The 18,385-nt window shown below is 49.6% G+C and overlaps 1 protein-coding gene across 1 annotated transcript in view; it reads right to left on the bottom strand.

Annotated features, from left to right (window-relative positions):
- The window catches only part of RP9 (RP9 pre-mRNA splicing factor), a 206,610-nt gene that overhangs the window by 145,987 nt on the left and 42,238 nt on the right, over positions 1-18,385 (bottom strand). The window contains exon 3 of the mRNA XM_077269293.1: positions 7,326-7,415. Coding sequence (XP_077125408.1) covers positions 7,326-7,415 — 90 coding nt within the window. The remainder of the gene's footprint in view (positions 1-7,325; positions 7,416-18,385) is intronic.

The raw sequence follows: 18,385 nt of genomic DNA, 5'->3' as shown, positions 1-18,385 counted from the left end.
CCATCCGGTGAAAGTAGCACAGTGTGCAATGCCTGAAAAGGTATTCCATAGTAGAAAGAGTGTAGTGTGGCAATTTTTTAACCAAGATCCGAATGATCAGTCAAAAGTTATCTGTAAGAAATGCTCAAAGACCTTTAGCAGAGGGAAGAATCTTCAAAATTTAAATACAACGTGCATGCTTAGACATTTAACCAGCATGCACTTGCAAGCCTGGACTAACTACCAAACGTCCCTTACCGTTGGTGCACCTGCTCAGAATGAAGGTAGTCAGCAATGCTACATTGCTTCCCTCACTGTAAGCCCACCGGTTAGGACACCACCAGCAGCAAATGTGGAGGTATCGTCGAAAGGCCAAAGCAGTCAGGGAATCACAAGGTTATTGGTAGGAAACACCTTATGTAGGCCAACATCAAGAATACCATCACCAACCCTCTCTCAATCCACTATGTCCACCACCACCACCGCTAGTTCCACCATATGCAGCTCTCCAGTCCAGCTCACCCTACAAGAGACTCTCATTAGGAAAAGAAAGTACTCATCCTCTCATCCACGTACACAGGGTTTGAACGCCCACATTGCTATACTAATCTCGTTAGAGATGATGCCCTACCGGTTGGTTGAAAGTGAAACTTTCAAAGACCTGATGGCCTACGCAGTACCACGATATGTCCTACCCAGTCGGCACTTCTTTGCAAGAAAAGCCATCCCAGCCCTCCACCAGCATGTCAAAGACAGCATTGTCCATGCACTGAGGCAATCAGTCAGTGGAAAGGTGCACCTCACAACAGATGCATGGACCAGTAGGCATGGCCAGGGACGTTACGTGTCCATCACGGCGCACTGGGTTAATGTGGTGGATGCAGGGTCCACAGGGGACAGCCATACTGGGACAGTTCTGCCTAGCCCACGGTCTAGGAAACAGTTGGCTGTAGGCGTTCGCCACCCCTCCTCCTCCTCCTCCTCCAGAAGCGAAAGCTCGTCCACAGAGCGCAGTCGCACGCCCACTCCATCCGCAGCTGCCAGTGTTGCACATGAGGTGTCCCATTATCAAACAGCTAGTGGTAAGCGCCAGCAGGCTGTGTTACAAATTAAGTGTTTGGGCGACAACAGACACACCGCGGAAGTACTGGCCGAGTACTTGCAGCAAGAAACTCAGTCATGGCTGGGCAGTGTACATCTTGAGGCAGGCAAGGTAGTCAGTGATAACGGAAGGAATTTTATGGCTGCCATAGCCCTTTCAGACCTGAAACACATACCTTGCCTGGCTCACACCTTGAACCTAGTGGTGCAGTGCTTCCTCAAAAATTATTTGGAGTTACCAGCCCTGCTCCTGAAGGTGCGAAGACTTTGCTCGCACATCCGCCGGTTGCCCGTACACTCCAGCCGTATGCTGAACCATCAGCGATCGCTGAATCTTCCCCAGCACCGCCTAATAATCGACGTTGCAACAAAGTGGAACTCCACACTGCACATGGTTCAGACGCTGTGCGACCAGAGGCGTGCTGTAATTAATTTGTGGGAGGATACACATACGCGGGCTGGCAGTTGGATGGCAGATATGGAGTTGTCTGGTGTGCAGTGGTCGAAGCTACATGACCTCTGTCAAGTCCTTCAGTGTTTTAAGGAATGCACACGGCTGGTAAGTGCAGACGACGCCATCATAAGCATGAGCATCCCACTAATGCGTCTGCTGATGCAAAGTTTGACGCACATTAAGGAGCCGGCGTCTGCAGCCGAGGAGGAGGGAAGCCTTGATGACAGTCAGCCATTGTCTGCTCAGGGAACTCTCCTGGACGAGGTGGCGGACGAAGAGGAGGAGGAGGAGGATGATGGGGATGAATATTTATGGGAGGAGGATGCTTCTCAGGGGGCAATAGAAACTGGTGGCATTGCAAGGTCAGGTACAGGGTTTTTGCAGGAGACAAGTGATGTTGATTTGCAAGAAAGTGCTCCTCAACCCAGCACAAGCAGTGAATTGACACCTGGAACATTGGCCCACATGGCTTATTATGCCTTGCATATCCTAAAAAGGGACCACCGCATTATAAAAATGATGACCGATGATGATGATTACTTGTTGGCCTGCTTCTTAGATCCACGCTATAAAGGGAAATTACAAAATATCATGCCACATGAGAACCTTGAGCAAATATTGGCTACCAAACAAGCAACTCTTGTAGACCGTTTGGTTCAGGCATTCCCAGCACACAGCGGCGGTGATGGTTCTCACACGAGCTGCAGGGGGCAACATGGCAGAGGTGTTAGAGGTGCACAAATCAGAAGTGGCGTTGGACAGAGGGGTTTTATGACCAGGTTGTGGAGTGATTTCGCAATGACCGCAGACACGACAGGTACTGCTGCATCAATTTAAAGTGACAGGAGACAACATTTGTCCAGTATTGTTACGAACTATTTTTCCTCCCTTATCGATGTTCTCCCTCACACGTCATTCCCCTTTGATTACTGGGCATCTAAAATAGACACCTGGCCTGAATTGGCAGAATATGCATTACAGGAGCTTGCTTGCCCAGCTGCTATCAGAAAGAGTCTTCAGTGCTGCTGGTTCAATACTGACCGAAAAAAGGACTCGTCTGGCTACCCAAAATGTTGATGATCTAACCTTCATTAAAATGAACCAATTATGGATTTCTAATTATTTTGCCCCACCTTCCCCTGCTGACACGTAGCGTGCCTGAAAAATGTCTTGCTTTTGGCCTCCTCTTACTGACTGCTCCAATTCCTCCATTTGCAGCTGCTGAATGTCCACCATAGGCCATTTTTTTACCTCCCTGAATGGGCTGACTCCCCCCACAGGGCCGTGGTCACCACCTAGCGCAAGCACCCGTGCGAGTGTCGTTTGCCTGGACAGGTGGTTGTGCCCACTCTTGGGCGACGGCACTGGCACAGGGTCCCTCATAGTACTATGAGGTGTCTCTGACGGTGATGGTGCACAACCAACGTCAGACACACCGTCGTAATATGAGGGGCCCTGTGCCAGTACCGCCGCCCACGAGAGAGTGTCCCCCCCTGGTCGAACAGTGCTCTAACACTTGCAATACTTACCTCTCCCTGCTCCACCATAGTGTAGTCTGTGCTGATAAATCCTTCAATGGCACTGCCAATACAAATTTGTTGAAATGATAGATGATAGTTAAAATATACAGGGGCCCTGGCCTCCATTTAGACCATTTAATACTTTGTGCCAACTACCACTGTCTGCTACTCAGCAGAGGAGTCCACCCCTGTACGTAGCTATGCCACCTGTTTATTTTTTTAAAACATTTTTGGCAGACATTTACCTCACTTTATTATTTTGGCCTACTAACTGTGTCAGCCACTCCTTACAGTTGTCCTCCACTGAACAAAGCTATGCCGCCAGTTTACTGCTGTTACCAATTTTGAACTGCATTTAGCCTACTGACTTTTTTGGGCCTACTAACTGTGTCTGCCACTCCTTACAATTGTCCTCCGCTGAACAACGCTATGCCGCCAGTTCACTCCTGTAACCCGTTTTGAACTGCATTGAGCCTACTTTTTTATTTTAGGCCTACTACCTGTGTCTGTCTGTGCCACTCCTTACAATTGTCCTCCGCTGAACAAAGCTGTGCCGCCTGTGTACCCCTGTAACCAATTTTAAACTGCATTGAGTCTACTTTTTTATTTTAGGCCTACTACCTGTGTCTGTCTGCACCACTCCTTACAATTGTCCTCCGCTGAACAACGCTGTGCCGCCTGTGTACCCCTGTAACCAATTTTAAATTGCATTGAGCCTACTTTTTTATTTTAGGCCTACTACCTGTGTCTGTCTGCGCCACTCCTTACAATTGTCCTCCGCTGAACAACGCTATGCCGCCTGTGTACCCCTGTAACCAATTTTAAACTGCATTGAGCCTACTTTTTTATTTTAGGCCTACTACCTGTGTCTGTCTGCGCCACTCAATACAGCTGTCCTCCATTGAACAAAGCTATGCCGCCTGTTTACTCCTGTTTCGAATATTAAACTGCATTTAGCCTACTTGTTTGGTTGGGCCTACTAACGGTGTCTGCCGCTCCTTGCTTTTCTCCTCCACCGAACAAAGCTGAGCTTCAATTTTCAGCCTATATCACATATTAAGCTGCATTTGGCCTACTTGTTTGGTTGGGCCTACTAACGGTGTCTGCCGCTGCTTGTTGTACTCCTGTTACCAATTTTGAACTGCATTTAGCCTACGTACTTTTTTGGGCCTACTAACTGTGTCTGCCACTCCTTACAATTGTCCTCCGTTGAACAAAGCTATGCTCAGTTTACTCCTGTTACCAATTTTGAACTGCATTTAGCCCACTTTATTATTTGGGCCTATATCTGTGTTTCCTCCTCATCCTGCCCATTGCCCAGCCACTGCTAGATGAGTCTGCTGGTACATTGACCCAGACCACTACCTCTAAGATTGACAAGCTTAAGTAATAAGAATTTATGTGTTTGGCATTAAAAAGGGCACTGTAGGTGTTTTCCTGTCCTCCACTCACTGCCGACTTTGATTCCCCATTAACTTGCATTGGGTTTCGTGTTTCAGTCGGCCCCCGACTTTTCGCAATAATCGGCCGATTTCACCCGACCCGACTTTTGACAAAAAAAAAAGATATAAATAAGGAGCTGCTTCTATAATTAGGAGTGTTTTGAAAGCACTGGGGAGCTTGGATGAGTACCCATGTATACCTATTGGGGGTACATGTTAGAGCTAAGGCATTTTCAACTGAAAGAGACTACATGGAAGCAGCAGTGCAAGATGGGTTGTTAGAGAGGCTGCAGAGAAGATTGTACTAGTTCATTCTTTTCAGGATAGCTAAGTATAAAGAAGCCATGGAGACACCAAGGAGAGAGTATTCCATGTGCAAGTTTCAGCAAGACCTCTTGCACCTATATACAGAGTGATTCACTCGCCACTTTACATGGAAAAATCGCTGTAACGTCTAAAAGAGACGATCTACCGTACTAAAATTTTGACTGTATGTACTTTGGTTCACGAGAAGTGAGAGTGCAGTGAACCTCAGAAACGAGAAACATACTCACACCGAGTGTTCTCGACGATAACAATAAAAAGATTGTGTACAGTATAATAATTTATAATAATTTTTATTTATATAGCGCCAACATATTCTGCAGCACTTTACAATTAATTACATATGGAGCGCCCCCACGTGTAGGGTAATGGGGTACTCGGTACCGGGTCTTTCTCTCTTGGTTCTGGGAATGTCACGGTGGCCCGACCCGGTCCGTGGTATTTCTGAGGGGCGTCCAATTAAAGGTGTAGTTTGTCTGGTGTTCGTGACGCCACCTGTGGTATTCGGTCAGGGTGACCGACGCTGCTAGGGGTCCGCTGGAGTGATGGAATGGCAGCTAGATGGTATACCTTCCCACAGGTGAAGTATGTCCCCAGGGCTTCCCAGATGTGTAGGTGGTGATGGTGGACGTAGTAAGGCGCAATGAATAACGAGGACACAAAGGTTGCAGTCTCTTTACCTTTTACTGAAGACTTCAGCGTCCACAGTCCAGAGTACCGTTCACAGGGCAAGCAGAGTCCAGCCGGTCCGAAGGCACATCCATAGTTCCCTTATCCAGGTGGAAATCAGTAGCCTTCCTACTAGCGCCTGTGTGTTGTAGTACCTCCCTGTTGAGCACCACGGGATAGTCCTCACAACTTTCGTGGATGTTTCTGATCTTCTATCTCTCTGTCCCCCAGATGGTATGGATAGGACAACCCGTATGACGGGGTAGGCCTGGAGCTTATTTATAGGGACCCTAGTGACGCCCCTCTCCCACAATTTGCCTCCATGTCTTCTTAGGTATTAAGGTCGGGCAACCAACTTGGAATTGACTGTCCTGCCAGTCTCTGAAGTAATACGTAGAGTCAATTACTCTCTCGGTGTTCCAGCCACCAGCTACGCGCCTCAGAAGGAGGCTGCCGATCTTGGGGCAGAACTCCTCCCGGTATTATCTCCTTGTGCTGTGACTTCGTTTCTCACTCTCCACAATACACTTCTCTTTGTGTCCTTTCTTAGGATGCTGCCGCAATGGGTGCAGGTGCAGCTCTGTAACGTTCTTTCTCGTGCTTGGCCTCTGTCAGGATCCCACCCCTGACAGGGACCCTCTGTCTGCAGCTCAGATGTTCCTCCTTCTCCCCTGTCTGCCTGACAGGTCCTCTCTAGGTCAAACACAGGTGAAGTATGTCCCCAGGGCTTCCCAGATGTGTAGGTGGTGATGGTGGACGTAGTAAGGCGCAATGAATAATGAGGACACAAAGGTTGCAGTCTCTTTACCTTTTACTGAAGACTCCACAGTCCAGAGTACCGTTCACAGGGCAAGCAGAGTCCAGCCAGTCCGAAGGCACATCCATAGTTCCCTTATCCAGGTGGAAATCAGTAGCCTTCCTACTAGCGCCTGTGTGTTGTTGTACCTCCCTGCTGAGCACCAAGGGATAGTCCTCACAACTTTCGTGGATGTTTCTGATCTTCTATCTCTCTGTCCCCCAGATGGTATGGATAGGACAACCCGTATGACGGGGTAGGCCTGGAGCTTATTTATAGGGACCCTAGTGACGCCCCTCTCCCACAATTTGCCTCTGTGTCTTCTTAGGTATTAAGGTCGGGCAACCAACTTGGAATTGACTGTCCTGCCGGTCTCTGAACTAATACGTAGAGTCAATTACTCCCTCGGTGTTCTGGCCACCGGCTACGCGCCTCAGAAGGAGGCTGCCGATCTTGGGGCAGAACTCCTCCCGGTATGAAATCTTGTGCTGTGACTTCGTTTCTCACTCTCCACAATACACTTCTCTTTGTGTCCTTTCTTAGGATGCTGCCGCAATGGGTGCAGGCGCAGCTCCGTAACATTCTATCTCGTGCTTGGCCTCTGTCAGGATCCCACCCCTGACAGGGACCCTCTGTCTGCAGCTCAGATGTTCCTCCTTCTCCCCTGTCTGCCTGACAGGTCGTCTCTAGGTCAAACCCAGGTAGCTTCTCTCTCACTTTCTATCCAACCCACCAGTTTTACCCGTGTGTGAGGAGTGCCCTAATAGATAGAAGCAAGGCTCCCCCTGGTGGACTGGAGTGTGAAGTGTATTGTGTGACTTGTGATACCTGGCAAGGTGAACTCCTTTAGTACCATCAGACGTAATATCACTCCCCCTGGTGGAAGAGCGACATTACTGCAACGACCAGGACTCTGGAGCGCTGCACTTTACAGTATCACTATCTGGTAAAAATATGGTAAAAAATATAGTTGATTCATTCTTTTTAATACAGTGTATTTTCAGTTGAACTAAACTTCTAATTCCTTAAAAAAGCCTTACCAGAATTCCAGACCACCATGGTGTTCCAACATGAATTTCCCCAAAGCATCCAATTATAATGATTACTATGGCTGTGACAATCTGTATAATCTATAAGGAAAAACAGAAAAACATACATAAGGGCTCATGCATAAGTCCATGCCAGTCTGTATATTGCGGTGAGCGCTCCGCTCGGACCAGTTTGCAAGGACATATGAATGAGCCTTAGGGCTCTTTCACATGTCAGTGTGTCCAGTAAGTGTGGTGACAGTTTTCACACATACCGGAGACACTTAGACACGGAGACCCATTCAAGTGAATGGGTCTGTGTACATGTTAGTATGTTTCCACGGACCGTGTGTCTGTGTGACCCACACGTAGACATGTCTGTTTTTACCATCAGCACGAGCCACAAAACGTCCCACACACGTGCACACAGATCATCCGTGTGACACATCCTGGTGCCTGTGAAGCAGCGGTACGGTAAGCGCTGTTCTGTGGTGCTGGGTGCTGAAGACGACTCTCATCATTCTCCTCTGCTATGCCAGTAATCAGCACGAGCAGGGGAGAATGATAAGAGTTGTATTCAAGTGATAACAATGACAGCAGACAGCGGCTGATGAGACTATTACTTCCATCAGCCTACACCTACTGCTAATAACAGTGAGAGCAGGAGCGGCGGATGGGAGTATTTATCAGCCATCTCCTGCGCTGTAAATATATACCGTAATTTAAAATAAATCCGGTTTGGGTTATCCCCTATTTTCTATAACCAGCCAGGCAAAACTCATGGCTAGGGGCAGCAACCCTCAGCTGTGAGCTTCAGCATGGTTAGTTATCAAGAATAGAGGGGTCTCTACGCCATATTTTTTCATTATTTAAATAAATAATTTTAAAAAAAAGTCGTGGGGTCCCCACCATTTTTGACAACCAGCCTTTCTAAAGCTGACAGCTCAGGGCTGGTTTTCTCAAGCTGTTAGTAGGCCATTGATATAGACCCCCCAGGCATATAAATAGCAGCCCGCAGCTGCCAAGAAAAGGCACATCTATTAGATGCGTAATTTCTGGCACTTTGCCCAGATTTTCTCACTCGTACTTGTGGTGTTGATGTCACCTTTGTATTGTCAGGTGACATCAAGCCCACGGTTTAGTAATGGAGAGGTGTCTATAAGACACCCATCCATTACTAATCCTACAGTTGTATGGTAAATAAAGACACAGCCAGAATAAAGTCCTTTATTTCAAATAAAACAAAACACACTTCCATTTTCATTTAAAAATAACAAACACAGTTATACTCATGCAGCTAATCCCTGTGTGTGTTTTTTTTTACTTTACTTACTGTAAAGTCTAGTTTGACGTCATCAGGAGGATGGCCCTGCACTCATTTCTCCCTTCTATCAATCCACCAGAAACATGGCATCATCAGCGGATGGCACTGCAGTCATTTATCACAGTTTCTTTCATAGCCGTCCTGTCACTTCTCCTTTAACTTCTATCAGTACTATCGATTCTGGATATCAAAGATGCTGTAGGATAGGGCAGTGTTAATCCATTTGCAGGCATACCTGTGTTGCTTTGTGATACTCTTTTGCTCTGAAATTTGTATTTTCTTCATATGTAAACGAGCTTCGGAGCCCTGGTGAGTGTATGGGTGCAAGTGTGAGAGTATTGATGCAGTGGTGAGTGTATGGGTGCACTGGTGTGAGTATGGGTGCACTGGTGAGAGTGTGGGTGCACCGGTGAGTGTATGTGTGCACTGGTGAGTGCATGGGTGCACTGGTGAGAGTGAGAGTATGTGTGCACTGGTGAGAGTATGGGTGCACTGGTGAGAGTATGTGTGCACTGGTGAGTGTATGTGTGCACTGGTGAGTGTATGTGTGCACTGGTGAGTGTACGTGTGCACTGGTGAGTGTATGGGTGCACTGGTGAGAGTATGGATGCACTGGTGAGTGAATGGGTGCACTGGTGAGAGTATAGGTGCACTGGTGAGTGTATAGGTGCACTGGTGAGAGTATGGGTGCAGTGGGAGAGTATGGGTGCACTGTTGAGTGTATTGGTGCACTGGTGAGTGAATGGGAGCACTAGCAATTGTATGGGTGCATTGGCGAGTGTATGTGTGCACTGGTGATAGTATGGGTGCACTGTTGAGTGTATGGGTGCACTGTTGAGTGTATGGGTGCACTGGTGAGGGTATGGGTGCACTGGTGAGTGTATGGGAGCATTGGTAAGAGTATGGGTGCACTGTTGAGAGTATGGGAGCACGGGTGAGTGTATGGGTGCACTGGTGAGTGCATGAGAGCACTGGTGAGAGTATGGGTGCACTGGTGAGCATATGGGTGCATGGGTGAGAGTATGGGTGCACTGGTGACTGTATGGGTGCACTGGTGAGTGGATGGTTGCACTGGTGAGTGTATGCGAGCACTGGTGAGTGTATGCGAGCACTAATGAGTGTATGGATCCACTGGTGAGTGTATGGGTGCACTGGTGAGTGTATGGGACCACTGGTGAGTGGATGGGAACACTGGCAATTGTATGGGTGCATTGGTGAGTGTATGGATGCACTGGTGAGTGTATGGGTGCACTGGTGAGTGCATGGGAGCACTGGTGAGAGTATGGGAGCACTGGTGAGAGTATGGGTGCACTGGTGACTGTATGGGTGCACTGGTGAGTGCATGGTTGCACTGGTGAGAGTATAGGTGCACTGGTGAGTGTATAGGTGCACTGGTGAGAGTATGGGTGCAGTGGGAGAGTATGGGTGCACTGTTGAGTGTATGGATGCACTGGTGAGTGAATGGGTGCACTGGTGAGAGTATAGGTACACTGGTGAGTGTATAGATGCACTGGTGAGAGTATGGGTGCAGTGGGAGAGTATGGGTGCACTGTTGAGTGTATGGGTGCACTGGTGAGTGTATGGGACCACTGGTGAGTGAATGGGAGCACTGGCAATTGTATGGGTGCATTGGCGAGTGTATGTGTGCACTGGTGATAGTATGGGTGCACTGTTGAGTGTATGGGTGCACTGTTGAGTGTATGGGTGCATTGGTGAGGGTATGGGTGCACTGGTGAGTGTATGGGAGCATTGGTAAGAGTATGGGTGCACTGTTGAGAGTATGGGAGCACGGGTGAGTGTAAGGGTGCACTGGCAATTGTATGGGTGCATTGGTGAGTGTATGTGTGCACTGTTGAGTGTATGGGTGCACTGGTGAGAGTATGGGTGCACTGGTGAGAGTATGGGTGCACTGGTGAGTGAATGGGTGCACTGGTGAGAGTATGAGAGCAATGGTGAGTGTATGGGAGCAATGGTGAGTGTATGGGTGCACTGGTGAGTGTATGGATGCACTGGTGAGTGTATGGGTGCACTGGTGAGTGCATGGGAGCACTGGTGAGAGTATGGGTGCACTGGTGAGCATATGGGTGCACGGGTGAGAGTATGGGTGCACTGGTGACTGTATGGGTGCACTGGTGAGTGGATGGTTGCACTGGTGAGTGTATGCGAGCACTGGTGAGTGTATGCGAGCACTAATGAGTGTATGGATGCACTGGTGAGTGTATGGGTGCACTGGTGAGTGTATGGGACCACTGGTGAGTGTATGGGAGCACTGGCAATTGTATGGGCGCATTGGTGAGTGTATGTGTGCACTGGTGAGTGTATGGGTGCACTGGTGAGAGTATGGGTGCACTGGTGAGAGTATGGGTGCACTGGTGAGTGAATGGGTGCACTGGTGAGAGTATGGGAGCAATGGTGAGTGTATGGGAGCAATGGTGAGTGTGTGGGAGCATGTTATGACCTGGTGGTTAAGAGACCACACTGATATGACCTGGTGGCTAAAACGCAACATGGGACGAGCTCTGAGGAGGTGGTATCTCTACTGACCGCAGTCCCTAATCCTAACAACAACACTAGTAATAGCCATGGGATGTTCCTGACTCTCCCTAGACACCTCTTCACAGCCTAAGAATTAACTACCCCTAAAGAAGGAAATAGAAAGCTATCTTGCCTCAGAGAAAACCCCAAAAGGAAAGATAGCCCCCCACAAATATTGGCTGTGAGTGGAGAGGGAAATGACATACACAGAAATGAAATCAGTTTTCAGCAAAGGAGGCCAATACTAAACTTGATAGACAGAGAGAAAAGGATACTGTGCGGTCAGTATTTAAAACTACAAAAATCCACGCAAAGTTTACAAAAATGAACTCCACACCGACTCACGGTGTGGAGGGGCAAATCTGCTTCCCAGAGCTTCCAGCTAGCCTGAATATGACATAGTGACAAGCTGGACAAAAAGAGAAATATTTGCAAAGCAATAGAGTCCAAACAAATGGACAAACAAGAACTAGCAGAAACTTATCTTTTGCTGACAAGAACAGGCCATATGAGAAATCCAAGGAGAGAACCAAATCCAACCTAAGACATTGACAGCTGGCATGAACTAAAGCCCAGAGCAGGTTTAAATAACAAACCCACGCAAGGCGATCAGTGATGGCAGCTGCTACAGCTACCTAAAGGAGCAGCAGTTCCACTCGAAACCACCAGAGGGAGCCCAAGGGCAGAACTCACAAAAATACCATTAGCAACCACAGGAGGGAGCTCCAGAACGGAATTCACAACAGGAGCAATGGTGAGTGTATGGGGGCACTGGTGAGTGTATGGGTGCACTGTTGAGTGTATGGTTGCACTGGTGAGAGTATGGGTGCACTTGTGACTGTATGGGTGCACTGGTGACTGTATGGGTGCACTGATGAGAGAATGGGAGCACTGGTGAGTGTATGGGTGCACTGGTGAGAGTATCAGTTCACTGGTGAGAGTATGGGTGCACTGATGACTGTATGGGTGCACTGATGAGAGAATGGGAGCACTGGTGAGTGTATGGGTGCACTGGTGAGTGTTAGGGTGCACTGGGGAGAGTATGAGTTCACTGGTGAGAGTATGGGTGCACTGGTGACTGTATGGGTGCACTGATGAGAGAATGGGAGCACTGGTGAGTGTATGGTGCACTTGTGAGTGTATTGGAGAACTGGTGAGAGTATGGGTGCGCTGGTGAGCGTATGGGTGCATGAGTGAGAGTATGGGTGCCTTGGTGAGTGTATGGGTGCACTGGTGAGAGTATGGGTTCACTGGTGAGAGTATTGGTGCACTGGTGACTATATGGGTGCACTGGTGAGTGTATGGGTGCACCGGTGAGTGTATGTGTGCACTGGTGTGTGCATGGGTGCACTGCTGAGAGTGAGAGTATGGGTGCACTGTTGAGTGTATGGGTGCACTGTTGAGTGTATGGGTGCACTGGTGAGGGTATGGATGCACTGATGAGTGTATGGGAGCACTGGTGAGCGTATGGGTGCAATGCTGAGAGTATGGGTGCACTGGTGAGTGTATGGGTGCACTGGTGAGAGTATGAGTTCACTGGTGAGAGTATGGGTGCACTGGTGAGTGTATGGGTGCACTGGTGAGAGTATGGGTGCACTGGTGATAGTATGGGAGCACTGGTGAGTATATGGGTGCACTGGTGAGTGCATGGGAGCACTGGTGAGAGTATGGGTGCACTGGTGAGCATATGGGTGCACAGGTGAGAGTATGGGTGCACTGGTGACTGTATGGGTGCACTGTTGAGTGGATGGTTGCACTGGTGAGTGTATGCGAGCACTGGTGATTGTATGCGAGCACTAATGAGTGTATGGATGCACTGGTGAGTGTATGGGTGCACTGGTGAGTGTATGGGACCACTGGTGAGTGTATGGGAGCACTGGCAATTGTATGGGTGCAATGGTGAGTGTATGTGTGCACTGGTGAGTGTATGGGTGCACTGGTGAGAGTATGGGTGCACTGTTGAGTGTATGGGTGCACTGGTGAGAGTATGGGTGCACTGGTGAGTGTATGGGAGCACTGGTGAGCGTATGGGTGCCATGCTGAGAGTATGGGTGCACTGGTGAGTGTATGGGTGCACTGGTGAGAGTATGAGTTCACTGGTGAGAGTATGGGTGCACTGGTGAGTGTATGGGTGCACTGGTGAGAGTATGGGTGCACTGATGAGAGTATGGGAGCACTGGTGAGTGTATGGGTGCCATGGTGAGTGCATGGGAGCACTGGTGAGAGTATGGGTGCACTGGTGAGCATATGGGTGCACGGGTGAGAGTATGGATGCACTGGTGACTGTATGGGTGCACTGGTGAGTGGATGGTTGCACTGGTGAGTGTATGCGAGCACTGGTGAGTGTATGCGAGCACTAATGAGTGTATGGATGCACTGGTGAGTGTATGGGTGCACTGGTGAGTGTATGGGACCACTGGTGTGTGTATCAGAGCACTGGCGATTGTATGGGTGCATTGGTGAGTGTATGTGTGCACTGGTGAGAGTATGGGTGCACTGGTGAGTGTATGTGTGCACTGGTGAGAGTATGGGTGCACTGGTGAGAGTATGAATGCACTGGTGAGAGTATGTGTGTGCGCACTGTTGAGTGTATGTGTGCATTGGTGAGTGTATGGGTGCACTGGTGAGAGTAGAGCTGCACTAGTGAGTGTATAGGTGCCCTAATGAGAGTATGGGTGCAGTGGGAGATTATGGGTGCACTGTTGAGTGTATGGGTGCACTGTTGAGTGTATGAGTGCACTGTTGATTGTATAGGACCACTGGTGAGTGTAAGGGAGCACTGTCGATTGTATGGGTGCATTCGTGAGTGTATGTGTGCACTGGTGAGAGTATGGGTGCACTGATGAGAGTATGTGTGCACTGGTGAGTGTATGTGTGCACTGGTAAGTGTACGTGTGCACTGGTGAGTGTATGGGTGCACTGGTGAGAGTATGGGTTCACTGGTGAGTGAATGGGTGCACTGGTGAGAGTATAGGTGCACTGGTGAGTGTATAGGTGCACTGGTGAGAGTATGGGTGCAGTGGGAGAGTATGGGTGCACTGTTGAGTGTATGGGTGCACTGGTGAGTGTATAGGACCACTGGTGAGTGTATGGGAGCACTGGCGATTGTATGGGTGCACTGTTGAGTGTATGGGTGCACTGTTGAGTGTATGGGTGCACTGGTGAGGGTTTGGGTGCACTGGTGAGTGTATGGGAGCACTGGTCAGCGTTTGGGTGCAATGGTGAGAGTATGGGTGCACTGGTAAGTGTATGGGTGCACTGGTGAGAGTATGAGTTCACTGGTGAGAGTATGGGTGCACTGGTGAGTGGATGTATGCACTGGTGAGAGTATGGGTGCACTGGTGAGAGTATTGGAGCACTGGTGAGTGTATGGTTGCACTGGTGAGTGCATGGGAGAACTGGTGAGAGTATGGGTGCACTGGTGAGCATATGGGTGCATGGGTGAGAGTATGGGTGCACTGGTGACTGTATGGGTGCACTGGTGAGTGGATGGTTGCACTGGTGAGTGTATGCGAGCACTGGTGAGTGTATGCGAGCACTAATGAGTGTATGGATGCACTGGTGAGTGTATGGGTGCACTGGTGAGTGTATGGGAGCACTGGCAATTGAATGGGTACATTGGTGACTGTGTGTGCACTGGTGAGTGAATGGGAGCACTGGTGAGAGTATAGGTGCACTGGTGAGAGTATGGGTGCAGTGGGAGAGTATGGGTGCACTGTTGAGTGTATGGGTGCAATGGTGAGTGTATGGGTGCACTGGTGAGTGTATGGGAGCACTGGAGATTGCATGGGTGCACTGGTGAGTGAATGGGTGCACTGGTAAGAGTATAGGGGCACTGGTGAGTGTATAGGTACACTGGTGAGAGTATGGGTGCAGTGGGAGAGTATGGGTGCACTGTTGAGTGTATGGGTGCACTGGTGAGTGTATGGGACCACTGGTGAGTGTATGGGACTACTGTTGAGTGTATGTGTGCACTGGCAAGAGTATGGGTGCACTGGTGAGAGTATGGGTGCAGTGGGAGAGTATGGGTGCACTGCTGAGTGCATGCGTGTACTGCTGAGTGTATGGGAGCAATGGTGAGTGTATGGGAGCAATGGTGAGTGTATGGGTGCACTGGTGAGTGTATTGATGCACTGGTGAGTGCATGGGTGCACTGTTGAGTGTATGATTGCACTGGTGAGAGTATACGTGCACTGGTGACTGTATGGGTGCACTGATGAGAGAATGGGAGCACTGGTGAATGTATGGGTGCACTGGTGAATGTATGGGTGCACTGGTGAGAGTATGAGTTCACTGGTGAGAGTATGGGTGAACTGGTGACTGTATGGGTGCACTGATGAGAGAATGGGAGCACTGGTGAGTGTATGAGTGCACTGGTGAGTGTATGGATGCACTGGTGAGAGTATGAGTTCACTGGTGAGAGTATGGGTGCACTGATGACTGTATGGGTGCACTGATGAGAGAATGGGAGCACTGGTGAGTATATGGTGCACTTGTGAGTGTATTGGAGAACTGGTGAGAGCATGGGTGCGCTGGTGAGCTTATGTGTGCACGAGTGAGAGTATGGGTGCCCTGGTGAGTGTATGGGTGCACTGTTGAGTGTCTGTGTGCACTGGTGAGTGTATGGGTGCACTGGTGAGTGTATGGGAGCACTGGAGATTGTATGGGTGCACTGGTGAGTGAATGGTTGCACTGGTGAGTGTATGCGAGCACTGGTGAGTGTATGCGAGCACTAATGAGTGTATGGATGCACTGGTGAGTGTATGGGTGCACTGGTGAGTGTATGGGACCACTGGTTAGTGTATGGGAGCACTGGCAATTGTATGGGTACATTGGTGACTGTGTGTGCACTGGTGAGTGTATGGGTGCACTGGTGAGAGTATGGGTGCACTGGTGAATGTATGGGTGCACTGGTGAGTGAATGGGAGCACTGGTGAGAGTATAGGTGCACTGGTGAGTGTATAGGTGCACTGGTGAGAGTATGGGTGCAGTGGGAGAGTATGGGTGCACTGTTGAGTGTATGGGTTCACTGGTGAGTGTATGGGTGCACTGGTGAGTGTATGGGAGCACTGGAGATTGCATGGGTGCACTGGTGAGTGAATGGGTGCACTGGTAAGAGTATAGGGGCACTGGTGAGTGTATAGGTACACTGGTGAGAGTATGGGTGCAGTGGGAGAGTATGGCTGCACTGTTGAGTGTATGGGTGCACTGGTGAGTGTATGGGACCACTGGTGAGTGTATGGGACTACTGTTGAGTGTATGTGTGCACTGGCGAGAGTATGGGTGCACTGGTGAGAGTATGGGTGCAGTGGGAGAGTATGGGTGCACTGCTGAGTGCATGCGTGTACTGCTGAGTGTATGGGAGCAATGGTGAGTGTATGGGAGCAATGGTGAGTGTATGGGTGCACTGGTGAGTGTATTGATGCACTGGTGAGTGTATGGGTGCACTGTTGAGTGTATGATTGCACTGGTGAGAGTATACGTGCACTGGTGACTGTATGGGTGCACTGATGAGAGAATGGGAGCACTGGTGAATGTATGGGTGCACTGGTGAATGTATGGATGCACTGGTGAGAGTATGAGTTCACTGGTGAGAGTATGGGTGAACTGGTGACTGTATGGGTGCACTGATGAGAGAATGGGAGCACTGGTGAGTGTATGGGTGCACTGGTGAGTGTATGGGTGCACTGGTGAGAGTATGAGTTCACTGGTGAGAGTATGGGTGCACTGATGACTGTATGGGTGCACTGATGAGAGAATGGGAGCACTGGTGAGTATATGGTGCACTTGTGAGTGTATTGGAGAACTGGTGAGAGCATAGGTGCGCTGGTGAGCTTATGTGTGCACGAGTGAGAGTATGGGTGCCCTGGTGAGTGTATGGGTGCACTGTTGAGTGTCTGTGTGCACTGATGAGTGTATGGGTGCACTGGTGAGTGTATGGGAGCACTGGAGATTGTATGGGTGCACTGGTGAGTGAATGGGTGCACTGGTGAGAGTATGGGTGCACTGGTGAGAGTATTGGAGCACTGGTGAGTGTATGGTTGCACTGGTGAGTGCATGGGAGCACTGGTGAGAGTATGGGTGCACTGGTGAGCATATGGGTGCATGGGTGAGAGTATGGGTGCACTGGTGACTGTATGGGTGCACTGGTGAGTGGATGGTTGCACTGGTGAGTGTATGCGAGCACTGGTGAGTGTATGCGAGCACTAATGAGTGTATGGATGCACTGGTGAGTGTATGGGTGCACTGGTGAGTGTATGGGACCACTGGTGAGTGTATGGGAGCACTGGCAATTGTATGGGTGCATTGGTGAGTGTGTGCACTGGTGAGTGTATGGGTGCACTGGTGAGTGAATGGGAGCACTGGTGAGAGTATAGGTGCACTGGTGAGTGTATAGGTGCACTGGTGAGAGTATGGGTGCAGTGGGAGAGTATGGGTGCACTGTTGAGTGTATGGGTGCACTGGTGAGTGTATGGGTGCACTGGTGAGTGTATGGGAGCACTGGAGATTGCATGGGTGCACTGTTGAGTGAATGGGTGCACTGGTGAGTGAATGGGTGCACTGGTAAGAGTATAGGGGCACTGGTGAGTGTATAGGTGCACTGGTGAGAGTATGGGTGCAGTGGGAGAGTATGGGTGCACTGTTGAGTGTATGGGTGCACTGGTGAGTGTATGGGACCACTGGTGAGTGTATGGGACCACTGGCGAGTGTATGGGTGCATTGGCGAGTTTATGTGTGCACTGGTGAGAGTATGGATGCACTGGTGAGAGTATGGGTGCAGTGGGAGAGTATGGGTGCACTGCTGAGTGTATGCGTGTACTACTGAGTGTATGTGAGCAATGGTGAGTGTATGGGAGCAATGGTGAGTGTATGGGTGCACTGGTGAGTGTATTGATGCACTGGTGAGTGTATGGGTGCACTGTTGAGTGTATGATTGCACTGGTGAGAGTATACGTGCACTGGTGACTGTATGGGTGCACTGATGAGAAAATGGGAGCACTGGTGAATGTATGGGTGCACTGGTGAATGTATGGGTGCACTGGTGAATGTATGGGTGCACTGGTGAGAGTATGCGTGCACTGGTGAATGTATGGGTGCACTGGTGAGTGAATGGGAGCACTGGTGAGAGTATAGTTGCACTGGTGAGTGTATAGGTGCACTGGTGAGAGTATGGGTGCAGTGGGAGAGTATGGGTGCACTGTTGAGTGTATGG

This window comes from Ranitomeya variabilis, chromosome 6, assembly GCF_051348905.1.
Source record: "Ranitomeya variabilis isolate aRanVar5 chromosome 6, aRanVar5.hap1, whole genome shotgun sequence".
Lineage (NCBI taxonomy): Eukaryota > Metazoa > Chordata > Amphibia > Anura > Dendrobatidae > Ranitomeya > Ranitomeya variabilis.
Note: the sequence above shows the minus strand (reverse complement) of the source record. Positions and strands in the feature narration are given on the sequence as shown.